General features: G+C 49.8%; 1 protein-coding gene across 2 annotated transcripts in view; it reads right to left on the bottom strand.

The window, feature by feature from the left end:
* The window catches only part of LOC144279390 (NACHT, LRR and PYD domains-containing protein 3-like), a 36672-nt gene that overhangs the window by 5350 nt on the left and 16050 nt on the right, over positions 1-15272 (bottom strand). For both annotated transcript variants that reach the window (XM_077840876.1, XM_077840877.1), the window contains exons 7-10: positions 10782-10868; positions 9442-9612; positions 8070-8237; positions 1-2764 (exon numbers count right to left, since the gene is read on the bottom strand). The exon at positions 1-2764 is cut by the window's left edge and continues 5350 nt beyond it. In XM_077840876.1, coding sequence (XP_077697002.1) covers positions 2683-2764; positions 8070-8237; positions 9442-9612; positions 10782-10868 — 508 coding nt within the window. In that variant the 3' untranslated portion in view covers positions 1-2682. The remainder of the gene's footprint in view (positions 2765-8069; positions 8238-9441; positions 9613-10781; positions 10869-15272) is intronic.

Here is a 15272-nt window from a genome sequence, read left to right as displayed (position 1 = left end):
GTAACTTTATGCCCCAGCCTCCCACAAAAAATGTTCTTACTGTTGTACTTTTGAGTTCTATTTGCACTGTTGTGTTCACTGAAAGTCTGTAAGAGATGTTAGGAACGTTACTGAGGTATGGCGAGAGGACTCATGAGGTGTGGCACATGGGGGGCTCTACGGGGCAGTACCAGGGACTCCTAGGGGCCCTGCGGGCAGTGTGACGCCAAGGCAGCAATGCCACATGCGGAGGCACCCAAGCTAGGATGGGTGCAGCTGCGGCCCCTGTGCGATTTCCCTCCACTCGAGGCTCTCAAGGGTGGGGCCATAGGAGACCGAGAGGGGATCTGGCGCAATGCTGCGTAGGGATGGAGAAGTTGCACCTGCGCAATGTGGCTCTTCTGTGTGCCAGAACAATCTTCACGGAAGATGATGCTCAAAGTCAAACTGCTCATCGCTGAGTCGGGCTGGGAGCACTGGGCGGAGCACAGCAAGCCCCCAACCCCGTTCCCCAGCAGGAGCAGCGGGCGGAGCGCAGTAAGCCCCTGACCCCACTCCCTGGCAGGAGCTCGAAGGCCAGGTGAAAACGTGTCACGGGCTGGAAGCGGCCTGCGGGCTGTAGTTTGCCCACCCCTGATCTAGACCATCCCTGACAGATGTTTGTCTAACCTGCTCTTAAAAACCACCAGTGATGGAGATTCCACAACCTCTGTAGGTAACTTGTTCCAGTGCTTAACTATCCTTACAGTTAGGCAGCTTTTCCTAATATCTAATCTAAACCTCCCTTGTTGCAATTTAAGCCCATTACTTCTTGTCCTGGCCTCAGTGGATAAGGAGAACAATTTATCACCCTCCTCTTTATAACATACTTGACGAATGTTATATCTCGCACTCAGTCTTCTCTTCTCCAGACTAAACAAATCCAGTTTTTTCAATCTTTCCTCATAGATCATGTTTTCTAGCCCTTTAATAATTTTTGTTGCTCACCTGTGGACTTTCTCCAATTTGTCCACATTTTTCCAGAACTGGACATAATACTACAGTTGAGGCCTTATCAGTGATGAGTACAGTGGAATAATTACTTCTTGTGTCTTTCTTACAGCACTCCTGCTCATACATCCCAGAATGACCTTCACTTTTCTGAGGTATTATTGATTCCTATTTAGTTTGTTATCCATTATAACTCCCAGATCCTTTTCTACAGTACTCCTGCCTCAGGAGTCATTTCCCATTTTGTATTTGTGCAACTGATTACTCTTTCCTAAGGGTAGTACTTTGCATTTGTCCTTATTGAATTTCATCCTATTTATTTCAGACCATTTCTCCAGTTTGACAAGATCATTTTGAACTCTGTTCCTGTCCTCCAAAGTGCTTGCAACCCCTCCCAGCTTAGTATTGTCCACAGACTTTATAAGTCTACTCTCTATGCCATTATCCAAATCATTTATGAAGATCGTGAATAGAAAGATATCCAAGACAGATCCCTGCAGGACCCCACTCATTATGCCCTTCCAGCTTGACAGTGAACCAGTGATAAGTACTCTCTGAGTATGGTTTTCCAACAAGTTGTGCACCTACCCTACAGCAGGCTGTATTTCCCTACTTTGTTTATGAAAAGGTCATGTGAGACAGTCTCAAAAGCCTTACTAAAATCGAGATATATCACATCTGCAGCTTTCCTTCCCAATCCATAAGGCTTGTTACTGTGACAAAGAAGGATAGTAGATGGATTTGACATGATTTCTTCTTAACAAATCCAAGTTGACTGTTACTTATCACCTTATTATCCTCTCTAACACAATCTAACATGTAATCTACCACTGAAATCCAAGAAAAATGGATGCTCAAATCAGAACTTGCCTTGACTCTGGAGGAAGGGCAAGAGGCCTGGGAGACTTTTAAAATGCTGGATTTGTAGCTGAGAAGTGAGGTCCTTCCGCAGCTGAATAGGGTTGTTAGTAGAAAGAGGGGACCATAATTTTCATACTAAGAACATAAATGCTTTAGAAATGCCAGCAGCAAAGGAAAGGTTGTAGATACCCTAGGTACAGAGGCTTAAACAATTACAGTTCAAAGGGAACGATAGCAGTAAACGTTTGGGCCCCTGGGGCAGTCCAATCAAGAGTCAGGGCTCATCCCACCTTGTGCTGGGGTGCCCTGTCCAGTCCAGTCTCTATTCCAAGCAAATAGGAACTTGTAGGTTTCCAGGCCAGGCTCAGTTAGTGTCTGTCATTGGGGCCCCTCTGTGCTGGGTTCCTGCCCAGCCGCTGCTGCTCCCCCATACATCCCACACAGACCTGCACCCGCTGTCATGTCGGACAGTCACAGCCGGTTCCACACATGGCTGTGTTCCACACATATGGTTCCTGGGAACTCCACTCTGAATTCAGCTTCTCTCCAACTCCCTGCTTGCCATGCAGCTGCTGTTTCATTTTCCCTGCAGCCACTTACTTACCTGGCCAGGAGGAAGGGGATGTGCAGAGGGGACTGATGGGAGTTGTAGTCCCCAGCTCAGCAGATCCATCATAGGAGATTGGCCCGAGTTTCATTGCAAAGTGGCCCAATATGTCTTATGCAGTGTGCTTTACTCTCCAGCTGCTGTCACCCCTCGCACTGAATCACAGGCAGTAGACGCTGCACCAGGCAGTGCATCAGTAGCGTCCAGTGCTGCTTTCACAGCAGGGAACAGCAGAGCTCTGGTCTTTAAAAATGAATGTCCAGCCCTTCTCTCTGCAGGCTCTTCAGCTGCTTTTCCACCTCTGGAGAGAAGTCGGTCAAGCCTAGCCTAGAAGACAAACAGAAAATACCCAGGGTTACCCTCCGGTAAGTCTCATCACAAATGAACAGGACTCTGCTATTGCTCTCTCTGTTAGGTATTTATATGGCTCTATTCTCAGTCTTAGCATATTTATCCATACAACACCCCTAGGAGGGGGTGTAATCTACAACACACGAGCCCGCTGTGCGCTCACTAGCCGTGTGAACCTTGCTATCGCACGCTGAAAGTTCCCTGGTGCTCTTTGACCTACACCCATTTCAGAGCTGGTCAATGTGCACTAGGGAACTCTTAGCATGCAGTAGTAGGGTCCACACGGTCACTTAATGTGTGGCACACTGGGGCGCTGTAGGTATATACCCCAGCATGCCGTGCATTCACTGTTCTTCTTGACAAGTCCTAAGGGTGAAATTTGCAAAAGCATCCAAGTAACTTAGAATCCCAAATCCCATTTTCAAACATGGCTCAGGTGCCTAAGTCTCCATGGAAGTCAATGAAACCTAAGTATCATTGAAAGTTAGTTTTGGAAATGGGACTTAAGGGCTTTTGAAGAGTTTATCCTAAGTGACTTGCCCACAGAAACTCTGTGCCAGAGCAAGGAAATGAATGCTGGTCTCTCAAGCCCCAAGCCAGCATCCTAACCACTGCATAATCTTTCCACTTGTTACCCAGCAACCCTGGACTGCAGCGCTACCATGTTGTTATAGGAATATCACTGGTTACCAGGACCACAGAGGCATGGAATATCTTTCTTCCATGATTAGTCTCTGTACACAGAACACTATGATCTCTGATTTCCAAGATGATTTCTGTGTCCCTGTAGTGAGGCGGTCTGGTTCCCCGCCGCCCCAGAGAGGGACGAGCCTCTCTGGATGCCAAAGTGGGTGGAGCCAGTGAGCCCTGCGCCCGCCCCTCAGAGGTCAAGGTGCAGGACCGGAAGTATAAAAGCCCAGCCCCAGAGCTCAGTTGAAACACAGCCACCGGAGAGACCAGATGCATGTGGCGGAGCTCCCAGCCGGGAGACCACAGCGATCGGCGGGCGACCCGAGGACTGGCCAGACCAGCCGATGCCTGATGCTAGCCCAAGCCCAGAGACACTGCCAAGCTTGCCATTCGCCAGTTACCCCAAGGAGCGGCCAAACCAACCGTGCACCAGTTACCCTGAGGAGCCCATGGTGTGCGACCCCTAAGAGGACGCCGGCCGGACCCAGGTACCTCTGGAGGGGGAGGTAGGAAGTAGCCCGGGGGCAGCCAACCCCAGTCAGGCTGCAATGCTGCCAGAGCCCATGTCAGTGTGTTAAGGCCAGGAATCCCACTGACACAGCAGCGGATCTTCTGCCACTGCTAGGGCCCCCGGCTGGGACGCAGTGGAGTGGGTGGGCCTGCGTCCCCCCTGCCACCCATCTCACGGGTGGCAGTCTCCCCCTCTCCCAGGCCGCTCGGAGCCAGGAGCCTGGGCTTTGCTATTGAACTCTTTGCTCAGCCCCTGCCTGAGGGCCCTGAGCTACTGACTGTTTGTTGCCCCGCCCTGATCCACGGCCTGGGCCTTGCTATTGAACTCTTTGCTCAGGCAGGCTAATTCCCTGACACACCTGACAGAAATAGCGAGGCGGTCTGGTTCCCCGCCGCCCCGGAGAGCGACGACCCCGGCCGGACCGCCCTACAGTCCCACATTGTTGCTGCTCTAAGAGAACAGCTATTTTCACTGCAAGAATCGTGTTTTATTGTTATTTATTAAGCACTGACAGCATGCTTGGCATTATAGAAAACACAAACAGAGACCCAGTGTGCCAGTCTATACCATTATGTTCACCACTTTTACAACACTATGATACATTTTGTACAAAGAATACCTTGTGAGATATCCTTTCAAAACACATAATCTGCGGAATATTATTATCCTGGTAAAATATGTGTTTCAACATTGTATGTGTAAGCAGTGTCAGGATGAGCTCCACCCTGACATCTGGTGGTGAGGTGTGGCAAGTTGTGGAAAAGAACTTCAGGGGCCGATCTCATTTGCATAGGCACACCCACCACGCCTAGAATGAGACCATAGCTGCCCAAATGGTCACTTTGGCTGCTGTGGGATCCCCAGTGTCTCTGTTATTGGGGCAGGAACAATAAATTGTTATTACCCTGATTATGGGAACTGTGCTTGGAACTGTATGTGGCCTTTTGTTATGATGGAGGGATTCACCATCAACTAAGTAGCACTCGCTAGGCAAGGGTCATGGGTTCCAAAACTGTGTGAATGGAGAGAGGCTGGGGACAAGTATTAATACTTGGTGGCATGGGCCCCTTGGTGAGGGCCTTACATGCTAATTGCACTTCCTCCTCTCTCCACTGTGGAATATCAGAGCTAATTTTGATTTCATTAGAAGTCTAGTTATAGGCTGCTGAGCTTACTTTGGGCTGACAGTGCACCAGCACTGGGGCTCCCCTACTACAAGCTGAATTCACCTAAGAGCTGAAATCACTGAGTGTTGTGTTAAGTAGTGGGGGAGCCTGAAGATATATTGTGGAGCAGTTCGACGCGGAGCAGTGTGTGGATGGCAGGAGCTGCTTGTGGGCCGTGGAGCTGAGCGAAGGAGTTTGTGGGGCGGCTGGCGGAGCGGAGCGCAGCTGAGCGAAGGAGTTTGTGGGGCGGCTGGCGGAGCGGAGCGCCGCTATGGAGCTATGGGGCGGTCAGCTTCAGATCATGTAAGGTGCCTCTTACCCCCGTCCCATTTCCACCCAGGTTGGGAGGTAAAGCTCCGCAGATAAACTTTCGAACTCTGGGGCTGCCCTGACCAGGGACAGAGACTTTTGGGGCATTGGACTTTTGGGACTTTGGGTGATTTGGGGTTGCTGGACTCAAGAACCAAAAGGAAAAGGGCATGCCCCAATTTGCCTGGGGTGGGTTTTTTTTTTTTTTGCTCATGGGTTGTGTTATGAATCCTGTTGGTGGTGTTTCCCCAACATAATGCCACATTGTTTCTCTCTGTTATTAAAAGGCTTTTGCTACACTCAGACTATGTGCTTGCGAGAGGGGAAGTATTGCCTCCTTGAGGCGCCCAGGGGGTGTGTAAGATTTTCCCAGGTCACTGGGTGGGGGCTCGAGCCAGTTTTGCATTTGCTTTAATGAGAGGGAACCCCTGTGTACTGAACCCGGCCCTTGCTGCTATCAACTTGGCCTGGCAGAAGGGTTATATATGTAAAGTTATAAAATTCTACTGCATAGCATTTCTGTAACATCCTCCAGAATTAGAAAAGCAGGCCCAAACAAGTTTTTTAGAGACAAAAGACACACTGATGCCCCGGCCAGGTATCAGCATAATCAGATGACCTACTATGGGCTATCGCCTAGTCTTCTTAGTATATGCGCAACGTGTCTCAGGTGGCATGTGACCAGGATTCATCACCAAATTTAGTCCGCTGGTTGGATCATTAGCTTCCCCAGCCCGGGCCAGGTATTGATGGGAAATGTGACGTGAATGCTGATCCATGCCCCCCATCACCTAGTTAAGCAGCTATTCTTTGCCAGGAAGAAGGGTGTGAGCAAGAACTTTATATATTGACAATGAAACAGCTGGAGGTCCTGTCTAAAGAGACTGGCTGTCGCCTGGACCCCAGTTGGAGATAATCCTCAAAGAGGGGAATGGTATAAGAATACAGGACACACACAACACAATTCACAATTCTCTTCTCCTATAGCTACTCATGGCAGCAATAGTGCTTCAAAGACAAAAGAAGCATCATTGAACTGGGAGAGGGGTCCTGGCAGGGAGGCTTTTCAGCCAGTACAGACTGCTATAAGCTTTTGGTGAGAAAAAGAACCTTTTTACTTTTTTATGTTCACTTAACTAGTTAAGTTAGGTATTAGCTCGCAGTTTAATCTTTTTATTTTCTTTGCAACCAATTCTGACTTTTATGCCTCATTTCTTGTAATCACTTAAAATCTGTCTTTTTGTAGTGAATAAGCTGTTTTGTGGCTTTATCTAAACCAGTGGATGTTTGGATTGAAGTGTTCGGGAATCTTCACTTGAGATAACAGGGCCTATGCATATCATTTTCCTTTGATGCAATGACGGACTTTCTATAAGCTTGCATTGTCCAGAAGAGTGCTGGGCAGTACAAGATGCACATTTCTGGGGAACAAGGCTAGGACTGGGAATTTGCTGGTGTCGCTCTGCAATACAATTCATCAGTGGCTGGCAGAGCATTAATGAAACATAGCTGGGAGTGATTTTGCATGCTAGAGGCAACCCTGTGCGCCGGGGACCAGGATGCAGAGTGGGGAGCCAAGGTGACTTTGGCTGCATTCTGAATAGACCGGGGAAGAGCAGGACTGGGAAGGCATCACAGTGGTGGGTGTGGTATAAAATCTGAGACAAAGTAGCTGGAAAGCAGGGAGGGCAGAAAGCTGGAGGGTGGAATAGTCAGGAGGACGTCAGCTCAAGTCCCTGTGATCAATCTTTGTAGAGACAGAAAAGGTCTCTTGAATGCGATGTCCACACAGCCCTGTAAAGCTGCCAAACTCTCCCCCCCCGCCCCGCAAGGCCTTCACAGCTGTTTGGCCACTGAGTCACTGGTCTCCGGCACTGGACCACCAAGACAGCCTAAAAACTCTCTAAAGCCTGACCAACAGACTCCCATCACCCTTTATCCACAGAGCTCCCTGCATTGTTCATTACATGGTTCTGCCCACGGATGTGCAAGGCCAACTCAGCCGGGCGAGGCCCGCTCTGAATAGCTCCTCCATTCGGAGGAACAAAACACAAATGGCAATCGTTGTTTCTTTAAATCATTATTTGGGGGGCAGAGGACTTTCGGGCAGTGACAAGTGCTGAACGGACATCACTGGAGTCTGATTCCTTGGCAGATTCCCAGAATAAGCACAGGACAGGAAACCCTCGTGCCCCTGCCATGCGCACTGGCACTAGCCGGTGCCTCACTCCTTACCCGGCTCCACAGCCCACGTCTTCCTTGGTGTCTCTGAGATTGCCAGCAGACCAGGGTAAGTGATGCCAGTTTGGGGACTGACTGTTGTGATGTGATACTTGTCCACTAGGGAGTGGTTAAAAGCACCATAGTTTGTGACATGGGTCACCAACCAGCCATGGGATACAGTGACCTTTGGTCCCCACCAACCAGGATTGGATCCATTCCCAGTCCCCTGAGGCATCTCTCCCCCATCAACCTCTTCACAACCAAGAATAAAGAAATTACACAACAGGTTTGCACAGGCAAAGGGGGCGTGCATAACGAGAGGAGAAAAGAAAACAAATTTGCCATGTCTGCCCTGCAGGACAAGCCAGGTTCGTAGCCTTACCTGATCTCGGTGAGGCTGGGGCACGTCAGGATAAGGAGATGCATGTCTTCAGCGCACCGATCAGTGAAATTATTTGCACTCAGGTTCAGATGCCGGAGGGTGGAGTTTTGGGAGAGAGCAGAGCAGAGCGCCCTGCAGGATTCATCTGACAAACCAGTTTCCTGGAGGCTGCAGCAGAGTATCGGACACATACCTTAGAGCAGTGGTTCTCAAACTTTTGTACTGGTGACCCCTTTCACCCAGCACTGCTTGCGACCCCCCCTTATAAATTAAAAACACTTTTTAATATCCTTAACACCATTATAAATGCTGCAGGCAAAGCGGGGTTTGGGGTGGAAGCTGACAGTTCGCGACCCCCCCCATGTAATAACCTCGTGACTCCCTGAGGGGTCCCGACCCCCAGTTTGAGAACCCCTGCCTTAGAGAAAGGCTGAAACAGAGAATTGACAGGGCTTTCCTGCATTGTCTGGCTGCCGATGTCTATGTCCATCTCCCGACCATCCTCACTTTACTCCTCCATGTCACTTTGCCTCCCTCTGCCTCACTCCCTCTTTCTGCTAATCTTACCACGTATGGCAGAATCACACAGGTTTAACAAATCTAAAGCTGACACAGGGGCTGCATCCATATTAGCAGGGACTCTTCACCATGCTAATTCCTAATCGGCAATCCACTAGATGCATAGATTCTCAGACCAGAAGGGACCATTAGGATCATCTGGTTTGACCTCCTGCACAACATAGCCCATAGAACTTCCCAGAAATAATTCCTCCTAGTGCTATAGCTGACCAGTGATCTGAGCACCTAGAAACCCCTCCATTTCCACTCCCTGCTGTGCTCACACCAGCCCAAGATCAGAACAGCCCCAACCACTCTTTTCTGGAAAGCATTTTGCTTCTGGAGCCCAGGCATGATCAGGATCTTGAGATCCTTTGGGCTGGGATTTCAGAGTGGTGAAAATTTAATTGATCTCTCTCGTGTGGCAGCAACTGGCTGATCAAGGCAGGGCTGGCCATTCCTGCCAAGGACATGGAGCAGGAGTAGGGTGACCAGATAGCAAGTGTGAAAAATTGGGACGGGGGGGGGTAATAGGCGCCTACATAAGAAAAAGCCCTGAGTATCGGGAGTGTCCCTATAAAATTGGGACATCTGGTCACTTTAAGCGGAGGAATGTTTCACCTCCCCTTCCCCTGGGCGGTTTGCCCCACGGGAGATGGGACCAGCATGTGTTGTGAACCTGACAAGATTCTTTGTACCTTGTGAAACTTTGCTTCTGTGTCTCCTTCTCTGACAGGATCTGAAATGATGCTTATGCCAGGAAATGGGTGAAGGGCTTTGACAGACGGAGCATCACTGTCAGACTTATACTTACCCTAATTTCTGAATCTTGCATTCTGGGGACTCAAACACCCTTGATAGGTAAGAAAGGCCCCCTGTCCGCAGTTTATTCTTCTTGAGGTCAAGACTCAGGAGGGTCCAGTTTCCCGCGAGGGCAGATGCCAGTTCTTCACAGCACTGTTCAGTGAACGCATTCTTCCCTAGGCTAGAGAGCAGGCAGGGAGAGAAGGAGCCAAATGAATGAGAGAGAAAAACAGGAAAAGATAAAGAGGAGAGAGAGAGAAACTGTCAAAGCCAGGAGGAGGATTAATGAGAAGAAACAGGAGAACAGAACAAAGAGACAAGAAGCTGACAAATGAGAACAGAGGTAGGAAGGAAATAAGTGAGAGACACAATGAGAGAGAGGCCCAAAGAACAATCAGCCAGCCAGGAGGGAGGAGACCCATCAGAACCAAAGGCACACAGATGGGGATGGGATACAGAGGCCACATGCCCAGAGAGGGCAGGAGCCCCAGGGAAGAATGAGGAAGAAGTAGCAGACGGTTACATTAGCTTTTTGCTTAACACGTACTCTGCACTGCAGCACTACAGACTGCTACTGGGAGCTGCAGAGTTTGCATGCTGGGATGTGATTCTGTCTTTGGGACTCTAGCAGAGTGACCTGCTGAAATGCAATCATGCGCAGCCCCAGGAGAGTGTAACATTGCACTATAACACACACACAGAGTCAACTCCACAGCCAGGGAGGAAGAGTGGGGGACAGGCCTGGTGAACTAGGGTCTGAGCTGCACGTGGCCAAGTAGGAGACCCAGGTTTAGTTCTCAAACTCACCCTGTCACTTCCTGGCCCTGCAGGGTCTGCAAGCCCTGTGGGAGCAGTACACCTGGCCCCAGGAGGTGGCGAGGGATAAAGCACAAATCACACTACCGAACTGAGGAGCCAGCCTGGCAGGGAGGAGACCCAGACAGGCCTTTGAGCCAGAAGGATCTCAAGGGGGATGGGTTACAGCTGGCAGAGTGAGCAGCCAAAGGATAATTAGTGACCACAAGCACTGAGGAGGAGCTGGATTTCACAGCTCCCTAGCATGGCCGCTGCTGGGACACTGGTTCCGTGCTAACTCCAAAGGAAAAGAGCCGTGTTCCAAATCACCACCACAACCTCTTGCGCATCCTGGATTTCCCCTGGCCATCCAAGTACTGAACAAAACAAAAAGAACAGACCATGGCCCAGGAAAAAATGGCAGAGCCCCAAGCTTATCATTATGCCTTATCTCCCATCCCCATGTACACAGGCTGCAGGCCCCATGACGCTTCAGAACATGAAATACATTTGAAAGTGAGTGAATTACTCATAAGACACCGATCACCCAGTTACCTCAGAGCCTCTAGCCTACAGTTCTGGTGCTTTAGGGCCTTGCAAATATCCTTCATTGTAGGATCCTTCAGATCATTATCCAGGAGACTGGGGGGAAATGAAAGAACAAAGCATTTCAGGCTGGATAAGGAGACAAATCTGCAAAGACTGTGGGTTTGGAAAGCTGGATGGGCTATGCAAATTATGCAATGGAAGATTTGCATGTTTGTTCCATATGCATTACCTCATTTACATCAATTCCAGACCCATCAAATCCTTCTATTGCTCGCTCCTCCTCCCTCTCCAATCCATAAATCCTCCCTGCGCCTCAGAATCCTCTCTTTGAGCTTCCTCCCTGTCTCATGGCTCTCTCTGGCACCCCAATGGCATTTCCCATAGTCCTCCCGGCTGGCTCCCCACTCTCCTCTCGCTGGCTGCCCTGCCCCCGCTCACACTACGCTGCGCTCCAAGGAGAAAGATCCAGCTAGCTCAGATAACAGCAGCAGCAAAGTCATGGCAGCATGGACTGTGCACGCATAGCCCACGCTGCTGCGGCTTCACCGCTGCTGTCACTCAAGCGAGATCGAAGCTACTCAGGCACGTTGAGGCGGGCTGCAGTCACACCTCTGAACACAGTGTAGACAGACCCTCGGTGTGCTCCGAAACCTGCTCTGACTCCCACCGTGCCTAGCAGCTGCTCAAGTCCCCCACCCAGAGCTACCTCTGCCTAAAGCAGGGCCCCCAACACACTCACAGCAACAGCCAGAGCGACACCCTACAACACCCGGCACAGTGTCACTCTAGCCACAGCTCTATGGCTGCAGGCAAGTTGGGAGCTGTGCTGTACGTGGGGTCTCTGGTTAGAGTCCTCCCACGGTGGGGTCTAACCATAGAGACACAGCCTAGAGTGCCTCCCCACCACTCTGTGACGTGCCTAATTGGGAGAATGAAGCAGCGGCTCAGGACCAAGGCTCCTGGGAGCCTCCAGGCCAGTTGGTGCGGGGCTGCATTCAGTGCTGCGCCCCTGGGCTGAGCTCTCTGTTCATTCCCGGGGGGCAGCATGATTCAGGCAGGCACTCACGACTCCTGCGTTCTGCCAGGACTTGCTTTGCTTTGGGGGGGCTTTGCTTAAGCCTTCTAAAGACCATCCCCAGCTCAGAGATCCTGAGACAGCTAGGAGAGAATGAAACCAGGTCCAGCCGAACGGCTTTGTGCATTTCACCAGCTCCTGCCACCTGAGGATCTTAAAATGCCCTATGGACACTGATTAGTGAAACCACCCAGCCACCAACCCTCCCACCATGTGCTACCACAGTGTTGCTATTTTGAAACGACGAAACTGAGGCTCAGAGAGGCGAAACAACTTGCCTAGGATCACACAGTGAGTCGGTGGCAGAGCCAGGCAGAAACTTGCGCTTTAACCACAAACCCATCCTTCCTTTCAAGAGCACAGCAGAGGGGGAGCTGCATCTTAACCTTCACTTGCACCGCAGCTAGCATGAGGGGACTTTTCATCCTGCAGGCTCCCAAAGTGCAAGGCCTGATCCTGCCCTTCCTGCCCACACAAAATTCCTGTGAATTCAGTGGGAGTGCTGGGTGCACAAGACAAGCAGAATTGGGTTCCATGGACACAGACTAGCACTGACATGCAACCTGCTCTGCAGTGACAGGCAGGAGCTACAGCGTACTACACCTCGGTGAGGAAGAGGAATTTGTCTGTCACAGGACACTGGGGCAAACCCCTGTGTGACATTCTATACCTTGGGGGAGCGCCCTGTAACCCCCATATTCCTCATTCATATAGAATTGGGATCTTGCATATAAAGCACACCTTGTAAGGTATCAGGAGAAAGGTTATAATCTGCTGAAAGTCACTGTTTCATCTAAATATATGTATGTCATTAATCCATATGAAGTGATAAGATTGTGTTGTATGGTTGTCAGTAAAACATGCTGTAAATTGCGGAATCGGCCAGATATTAGCTCCCCAGAGACAACAGCAAGGAAAATTACCAGTGCCCAGGTGGGGTGTCAAACAATCATCAACAGCCATTGTCTAGCAAGGGAGCTACAATGCAATGACTTACCTGCATAAGGCCACACCAGGGGAATTGCTCAACCTTGCCTGGGGACTCAGCAATCCCCATCAGACATGTCTGGACTTGTGTGTTCTCCAAGCATATGGACTAAGGGTATAAAAAAGAACACAGGGGCCACATGCTGGGCCTTTCTCCTGCCCCCACCTATGCTACAAGCAACAAGGACACTCAGAAGACTGAAGACTCCAACAGAAGAGACTGGCCCAGATTTAAGGGACAAACCTGTATACTAAGGACTGCAATACCCAGTGAGGTGAGAAAAACTGCTTAATCTAGATGTTGCCCAGTCTAATAGGATTGTAAAGGCTGGTGTATATCCACATTCCATTGATGAAGTGGTGAACCAATTAATAAGTTTGCACTGTTCATCTTCAGCAGTGAAAGACGGTATATTCCTGAGGTTACAAGGCTGGGAGCTGGGGGGATTTGGCCGGTGCCTTTCTCTGTGTGATCCATGAATGGGTCTGGGAGCATTCATGCAATCTAGCTGGGTGTGGGGCTCCACATGGGGTTGTGCTGAGTGATCACAGCACCAGGAGGGGTTTGCTGCTTGTCGCTAGCAAAGCATTGTAAGAAACAGCCCAGGCTGGAGAGTTAAGGGGGCACAGCAGTCCCACAGTCCCAGGCTGCACCCCATGCATCCCATCACACCCTGTTCTTAACCAGAGTGCCTAGGGGCCTTTACTGTCCCCTCAGAGCCTTGGTTGTTAAAGTTTGATTCATAAGAACGGCCATACTGGGTAAGACTAAAGGTCCATAGGGGCATAGCGAGCAGATCGAGGGACGTGATCGTTCCCCTCTATTCGAAATTGGTGAGGCCTCATCTGGAGTACTGTGTCCAGTTTTGGGCCCCACACTACAAGAAGGATGTGGATAAATTGGAGAGAGTCCAGCGAAGGGCAACAAAAATGATTAGGGGTCTAGAACACATGACTTATGAGGAGAGGCTGAGGGAGCTGGGATTGTTTAGCCTGCAGAAGAGAAGAATGAGGGGGGATTTGATAGCTGCTTTCAACTACCTGAAAGGGGGTTCCAAAGAGGATGGCTCTAGACTGTTCTCAATGGTAGCAGATGACAGAACGAGGAGTAATGGTCTCAAGTTGCAGTGGGGGAGGTTTAGATTGGATATTAGGAAAAACTTTTTCACTAAGAGGGTGGTGAAACACTGGAATGCGTTACCTAGGGAGGTGGTAGAATCTCCTTCCTTAGAGGTTTTTAAGGTCAGGCTTGACAAAGCCCTGGCTGGGATGATTTAACTGGGAATTGGTCCTGCTTCGAGCAGGGGGTTGGACTAGATGACCTTCAGGGGTCCCTTCCAGCCCTGATATTCTATGATTCTATGATTCTATGATTCCATCTAGCCCAGTATCCTGTCTTCTGACAGTGGCCAATGCCACATGCTTCAGAGAGAATGAACAGAACAGGAAATCATCAAGTGATCCATCTCCTATCGCCCATTCCCAGCTTCTGGCAAACGGAGGCTAGGGACACTCAGAGCATGGTTTTGCATCCCTGCCCATCCTGGCTAATAGCTATTGATGGACCTTGATTCCAAGCACACATACAGTAACACCCTGGAACTAAGTATATCTTTTTGCTAAGCGGATCCCCCTGGGATTTGAATCTATGGTGGCAAGAGGCCAAAGTAATTCAGACCTTATTGTTCACTTTGTTGCCCCAATACCTCAGCTGTGAAAGCTGAGCTCCCCCCGAGACCAGCACTAACAAGAGCTGAAGACCACTGTCCTACAGAACCTCCCTGTGCTTTCCCAGTTTTAAATGTTACAGTCTGGTAACATCTTGGGGAGGACGTTTTAATTCCATTTCCTTTAGAATTTTTACAAAAAGCTGCAGCTGTAACCAAAAAACCCAACAATCACAGAGATCGCAGCGGGAAGGACACCAGGGCTTCCTGCTACTTTGCAGGTACAGGAGGTAGTTTGTTTTGTGCACAGCAAGAGCCTCAGGGAGAAGAGCTGGAGGAGACATGAATGCTTCCTCCATTGAGCTGGACTCCAAACTGATTCACATTTGGCTCTGCTTGGTGGTGGAGCAATTTTATCCCAGGTATGATGTTCTGGGGAGAGTCAGGAATTCACAAGAGTGAGGAGGAATTCCTGCCACACCACTGCTCCGGAGGGTGAGTATGAGAGAAACACCTACCCTGAATCCTGACATGTTGAATGGGGATCCCTGTCAGGGCAAAGAACTCTTCTAAACTTGTCTTTTTCAGGAAGTGCTCATTCCCACTAAGTGATAATAATTACACAGTAGCTTTTCTGCCCTAAGGATGCCATGGCATGGACACACCTTCTACCAACCCCCCAAAGAGAGAAACTTAATAAAAGCTTTAAAAAAATCTAAAAACAAAAACCCTTCTCCAAGCAGAGTTTTGACTCTGAATATAGAGAAG

This window comes from Eretmochelys imbricata, chromosome 24 (assembly GCF_965152235.1).
Source record: "Eretmochelys imbricata isolate rEreImb1 chromosome 24, rEreImb1.hap1, whole genome shotgun sequence".
Taxonomy (NCBI): Eukaryota; Metazoa; Chordata; order Testudines; family Cheloniidae; genus Eretmochelys; species Eretmochelys imbricata.
The sequence above is the reverse complement of the archived record's forward strand: the minus strand, read 5'-3'. Positions and strand labels throughout refer to the sequence as shown.